The 6,698-nt window shown below is 45.0% G+C and overlaps 1 protein-coding gene across 4 annotated transcripts in view; it reads left to right on the top strand.

Moving 5' to 3' along the window:
* The window catches only part of SRSF4 (serine and arginine rich splicing factor 4), a 32,047-nt gene extending 25,665 nt beyond the window's left edge, over positions 1-6,382 (top strand). For 2 of the 4 annotated variants that reach the window (XM_008053686.1, XM_021710278.1), the window contains exons 4-6: positions 207-421; positions 4,532-4,621; positions 4,877-6,382. In XM_008053686.1, coding sequence (XP_008051877.1) covers positions 207-421; positions 4,532-4,621; positions 4,877-5,717 — 1,146 coding nt within the window. In that variant the 3' untranslated portion in view covers positions 5,718-6,382. The remainder of the gene's footprint in view (positions 1-206; positions 422-4,531; positions 4,622-4,876) is intronic. The other 2 variants (XM_021710281.1, XM_021710279.1) reach the window with 2 other exon arrangements.
* The last annotated feature ends 316 nt before the right edge of the window (positions 6,383-6,698 follow it).

The following is a 6,698-nucleotide window of genomic DNA, read 5'->3' as shown; positions in this document are numbered from 1 at the left end:
AGCGGCCACTGCACTCCAGTCTGGGCAACAGAGTGAGACTCCAACTCAAAAAAGAAAATAAAATAAAAATAAAATGTTAGAGTAACCTTTATCCTGAGGAAAACTGGAATTTCTTAAGGGAAAGAAAAGCTTTTACTTAGACAGTTGTATTAGATGTTCTAGCCCAAAGTATCCTAACATATTCAGACTTTTTCTTTTCTCTTTAGGATTATATGCGTCAAGCAGGAGAAGTAACGTATGCTGATGCTCACAAGGGACGCAAAAATGAAGGGGTGATTGAATTTGTGTCTTACTCTGATATGAAAAGAGCTTTGGAAAAGTTGGATGGAACTGAAGTCAATGGCAGAAAAATCAGATTAGTTGAAGACAAGCCAGGTTCCAGACGACGCCGGTCATATTCCAGGAGCCGGAGTCATTCAAGGTACTATTGATGTCTTTTATGTTGGAGCTCACCATAAGTTTATCAGTGACCACATAGATAATTTATTTACATTCTCCTTTTGAGTACTCAGTAATAAGAACTTTGAACTGAACATTTATTTGAAAAACTCTTGAACTCTTAGGTCATGAGTGCAAATAGAAGGAAAGTCCTTTCTCTGAGGCAGTAATCAGTGACCTTCTTTCACATTTCTTCTTGGAATCATACCCTGGTTGGGCGTGCACCTGGCCATTACTCCCTGGTTACTCTACCAGTTACACTAGCTACTAAAGAGTGGTGATTGTCTTATGTAGTTGCTCTCCAAGTAGGCCAGGCACTGGGCTAAGCATTGGAGAGGTGTTGTGAAAAAGATAAGTATGGTCCCTACCTTCATGAAACTCGATCTAGTGAAGAAGATGGTCATTAGACAAACAGCGCCATTGTGACAAGTATGTCGAAGGAAATGTATGTGACACAGCTCGTCTGGGGAGTTGGCAGTAGCTTCCCTAAGGACGTGTCATGGAAACAGAGTCCTAGCAGATAAGTCAGAGGTGGTGGGCAGAGGGATAAATGCCTTTCTGGCAGAGCAAAGGGTGTTTTTGAAGACTTGGGTATAGAAGAGAGTTTTCCAGACTAGAGAGGCAAATACAGGAAGGTAACAGGAGGAAAGTGGCTTGAGATAAGGTGGAGAACAAGATCATGCTGAATCTTGGGCCAGGGCAAGGATGGAAGAGTAGTGAGAAATTATTGGAGACTTTTAAACATTTCTGATTTTGTTGTTGAATTTTTTTTTTTTTTAAGATAGCGTCTCACTGTATTACCCCAGTTGTATTACAGTGGCATAATCCCAGCTCATGTGCAGCATCTACTTCCTGGGCTCAAGCAATTCTCCCACCTTAGCCCCCCAAGTAACTGAGACCCCACTAAGTTTTGTATTTTTATAGATATGAGGTCTCACTATGTTGCCCAAGCTGGTCTTGAACTCCTGAACTCAAGCGATTCTTCACACCTCCCCACTCCTGCATAACTGGTTATTAAATGATAGTGTGGAGTTACTGCTAGTTTCTCTAGCTGTCACATTATCATGATTTTATTTAAAATATCAGAAAAGGTTGGGCATGGTAGAAAGTCTAGACATCCTATATTCTACCTATAGCTACTTCAGTATGTTCTGGGCCCCCCCCCCCACCAAGTCGTAGTCTCACTTCGTCACCCAGGCTGGACTGCAGTGGCACACTGCTTGCGGCCACCGCAGCCTCGATCTGCTGGGTCTCAGGCAATCCTTCTGCCTCAGCCTTCCAAGTAGCTGGAACTGCAGGCATGTGCCACCACGCCCAGCTAATTTTTTGATTTATTGTAGAGATGATATCTCACTATGTTGCTCAGGCTGGCCTCAAACTCATGGGCTCAGGTAATCCTCTCGCCTCTGCCTTTCAAAGTACTGAGATTACAGGCATGAGTCACTGCATCCAGTCTTTTTATTATTATTATTTTTTTTGAGTTGGAGTCTCACTCTGTCGCCCAGACTGGAGTGCAGTGGCATGCACCCGGCCACCGCAGCTTCGACCTGCTTTGCTCTGGCAATCCTTTTGCCTCAGCCTTCCAAGTAGCCAGAACTACAGGCGCACTAGCCAGAGCTACAGGCGCACGCTACCATGCTCAGCTAATTTTTTTTATTTATTATAGAGGCGAGGTCTCGCCAAGGTGCCCAAGGCTGGTCTCGATCCCGTGGGCTCAGGCAATCTTCTCACCTCAGCCTCCCAAAGTGCTGAAATTATAAGAGTAAGCCACCATACCCAGTCTGTTCTGATATTTTAAATAAAATCATGATAAGATCGCAGCTAGAGAAATTGACAGTAACTCCACACTATCATTTGATAACCAGTTTGTGTTCAGATTTTCCCAGTTGTCTCAAATATATTTTTGCATTTGGTTTGTTCAAACATAAAAATTGAAAGACTAGCTCATGAGGCTGGGCGCGGTGGCTCACACCTATAATCCCAGCACTTTGAGAGGCCAAGGTGGGAGCATTGCCTGAACCCACGCCAGTGGAACCAACCTGGACAATATGGTGAGACCTCATCTCTACAATAAATGAAAAAGAAGCCAGGCATGGTGGCACATGCCTATAGTTCCAGCTACTTGGAAGGCTGAGGCAGGAGGATCACCTGAGCCCAGCAGGTCGAAGCTACGGTGGCCATGAGTGTGCCACTGCACTCCAGCCTGGGCGACAGAGTGAGACTCCAACTAAAAGAAAAAAAAAAAAAGAATAGTTCATGAACACCAGTATACCCTTCTGGCTTTAACACTTAGCATTTTCTTCTCTCTGTATATATGTGTATATATATATATATTTATACAAACACCCTCTACATTTATTTTGCTGTAGCATTTGAAAGTAACTTGTAGAGGGGTGGGATTGGCAGTTGAGGAAAACTGCTAGGGAAAGTAGGGGCATTCCTCATTAACAAGGGTACCTGCATAATCAAAATTTGTATACCTAACCCTGAATTGTACCCCACATCTTTATAATAATAAAAAAAGAAGAAGAAATAAAAACTCCAGCTTAAAAAAAAAGTTGTAGAAATTATGATACTTTGCCCTTAAATACTTCAGCATGTGTCTCCAAGAATAAGAATAGCCACAGTTCTATTTTCTCATCTAAGAACATCAGCAGCAATTCCATCAAATGTCCAGGCCACGATATTCTTATTTTCCCAGTTGCTCCATGGATGTCTTTTTTTTTTTTTTTCCTGAGATGAGGTCTCACACTCGCTGTTTCCCAGGCTGATCTCAAACTCCTGGGCGTGAACAGTTCTCCCGCCTCAGCCTCCCAAAGTGCTGGAATTAGAAGCGTAAGCCACTGCACCCAGCCCATGGATGTCTTTATAGCAGGTTCCTTTCTTAAGCAGGATCTAATTCAATCATGGCATTTTAAGGTCCCTTTAGCCTGGAGCAGTTCGCCCTGGGACATTTATATTTCTTAGTTTTTTGTTTTTTTGTAATACTATCCTACATTCTGTATTTATTTGTTTTGTCTTGGTGTCATCGAACTTGTACCTTATCCCCTGAGCTTTCAGTAAACTGGAAATTATGTCTGAAGAGGTGTGATTGAGATGCACGTTAAGCATATTTAGTAAGAGTCCTTCACAGGTGATGGTGCCTAGGAGGCTTTGAAACTTTTCCTCTTTCTGCCATGATGAGATGTTCTAGGCCCACCTTGTACACTTCCTTACTTCTGGAATCATCATTTCCCCAAGGAGCCCTGGTTGCCTTTGGTAGCATCTATAGTCTTGGTGTATTACAGATTTGTTAACACTTTGAGTCTGTCTTTTTAAAACAACTGTCTTATCACAGAAAGGGGACTAGATAGTAAAGAACAAAAGTATATACAGAAAGGCATGTTGGGAGGCTGTTACGCTACCAAGGGAGAGATGAAGGAGGCTTGCCCAGGGAGGCAGCAGCAAGGTGCATAGACCAGAAAAGATTTATAGGGAGGACCATCAGTGGGTAGGAGGTTGAGGAAAAGAGGAACCAGAGATGGCTGTGGTTTCTGGTATGAGGAACCAGGTAAATAACAGTGGTATCAGTGGACATACATGGCACCAGCAAAAGGAACAGGTAGGGAAGGGGGTTCAGGAGATGGTAAAAAGTTCAGGTAAAACATCCAGGTGACTGCAGGTGACTACATCTGTGGGTCTAGAACAGGAGAGAGTGTTTGTGCCTGACACAGCCAGTACTGGACATGTTTTTAATGGAAAGAATGCATGGGTTGGTTCTAATCTGCTAGCCGTTTGTCAGCATGTATTTTTAAATGTTTGTGGCCAGGCTTGGTGGCTCAGCCTGTAATCCTAACACTTTGGGAGGCCAAGGCAAGTGGATTGCTTGAGTCCATGGGTTCGAGACCAGCCCGGGCAACTTGGTGAGACCTTGTCTCTACAATAAATCAAAAATTAGCCATGCGTATAGTTCCGGCTACTTGGAAGGCTGAAGCGGAAGGATCTCTGGGGCCCAGCAGGTCGGCACTGGAGTAGCTGTGAGTGTGCTCCAGCGCTCCAGCCTGGGCGACAGAGTGAGACTCCAACTCAAAAAAAAAATGTTTTCTCTCCCTAGGTCTCGCTCTCGAAGCAGACATTCCCGTAAGAGCAGAAGCCGAAGTGGCAGCAGCAAAAGCAGTCACTCTAAGAGTAGATCCCGGTCCAGGTATGTCTTCCTTGGAATAAATGGAGGTCAGCAAGGAATGCCCAAGCCCTTTCTCACTTTGATTTTAATCATGTGACCAATCTGACTTCACCTTAGCCTTTTAGCTCCAGATTCTAATTATGGGACCTCAGAAAACATTTCTTGGCCAGTGCCAGCCATGCATTATATTGGGGGACTTACGTCCACACACCCTTTCTTTTCATCACCAGTTTAGCATGAAGCACATTAATCAAACAGCACCCCATGTCTCCTCAGGTCGGGCTCCCACTCCCGGAGCAAGAGCCGCAGCCGCAGCCCGAGCCGGAGCCGGAGCAAGAAGGAGAAAAGCAGGAGCCCCAGCAAGGATAAGAGCCGCAGCCGCAGCCGCAGTGCTGGCAAGAGCCGCAGCAAGAGCAAAGACCAAACTGAAGAAAAGATCCAAAACAATGACAACACCGGGAAATCCAAGAGCCGGAGTCCCAGCAGGCATAAAAGTAAGAGCAAAAGCCGGAGCAGGAGTCAGGAGAGGAGAGTGGAGGAAGAGAAGAGGGGGAGTGTGAGCAGGAGCAGGAGCCAGGAGAAGGGCAGGAGCCAGGAGAAGAGCCTCCTCCAGAGTCGGAGCCGGAGCCGGAGCAAAGGGGGTAGCAGGAGCCATAGCAGGAGCCGCAGCAAGAGCAAGGACAAGAGGAAGGGCAGAAAGAGGAGCCGGGAGGAGAGCCGGAGTCGTAGTCGCAGCCGCAGCCGCAGCAAGAGCGAGAGGAGCAGGAAACGAGGCAGCAAGCGAGACAGCAAGACAAGCAGCAGCAAGAAGAAGAAGAAGGAAGATACTGATCGCTCCCAGTCCAGATCGCCGTCCCGCTCAGTGTCAAAGGAGCGGGAACATGCCAAGTCCGAGTCTGGCCAGCGGGAAGGCCGAGGGGAGAGTGAGGATGCTGCTACCAATCAGGAGACCCGGTCCAGATCAAGATCCAATTCTAAATCGAAACCGAACCTTCCATCAGAATCACGCTCCAGATCAAAGTCAGCTTCAAAAACCCGATCTCGGTCCAAGTCTAGATCCAGGTCTGCTTCCAGATCACCCTCCCGGTCTAGATCTAGGTCCCACTCAAGGTCCTAACTGGCTACGACCACAGCTGGAACTACCCGAGAAGTCTTTTGTACATGTTTGGTAGCCGTAGCACAAGTGATTGAAGTAGAACATATGTCACTGCTGTACATTTTTAACTCCCCTAATGGTGTGTCTATAATTGTTAAATCTAAGTGCTTCCTCTCAGTAACGCCTCCTGGCGCCAGGCCTTCCTGCTCGACTGAAAAAAATTTTCTCTTTGAAACCCCCTTTACTCATGGCCCACAGTAGCGTATCTAAAACGCCTTGGCTTTCAGGCCTGGCCTTTCCTGCAGGGAGCTCGGTACCTGGACGGCTCTAAGGCTGGAATGATGACATAGGTAGGTATGGTGAGTTCAGCCATTTTTGCTCTTGAATTGATGCCCTTTGATGTATGCCATTTAGTGAAAGTGCTAAGTCTTAAGTTTCCTACCACTCGGTTTCATATTTTTGGACTTAACAAAGTTGTGAATAGCACAGTCGAGGAAAATTGATACCTGCAGTAACCCATAGGAAATAAACTGTAGAGTTCCATATTCTGGTATTGTGATTATATTGTTTTATATTAAAAAAGAAAAGAAAAGAATTTTTTTTAATTTTATTTTTCCCCGTCTTGCAAAGTATAGTGACCCCTGTTTCCATTAAATTTGAATAAAGACTATTTTTGCTTGACAAAATTTCATGGTGCTTGAATTGAAGTTGCATTTCCTGATATATCTTGATATCTCTTTTCTTAGTATAAAGAGTTTGTGTGTAATGACTGATATTGCCCATCATAGGGAGCTAACACCTTCCTAAAGGATTTTTCTCACCCAACAGAATAAAGGCAAGTTTCCTCTCTTAAGAAGCTATGGCCAGGCTGATGGGAAATTAGTGTTTGGAAGTGTGGAACATTATCAGATGACTTCTCCATGAAGATAGAGTCCTTCTGTGGTGTTCGTTGAACTTGCCATGAATCTACAGTATCATAGTCACATCATCTTAGGATCTGAA

This window comes from Carlito syrichta, unplaced genomic scaffold (genome assembly GCF_000164805.1).
Source record: "Carlito syrichta isolate Samal-C Ts95f unplaced genomic scaffold, Tarsius_syrichta-2.0.1 Scaffold288366, whole genome shotgun sequence".
NCBI lineage: Eukaryota > Metazoa > Chordata > Mammalia > Primates > Tarsiidae > Carlito > Carlito syrichta.
The sequence above is the reverse complement of the archived record's forward strand: the minus strand, read 5'-3'. Positions and strand labels throughout refer to the sequence as shown.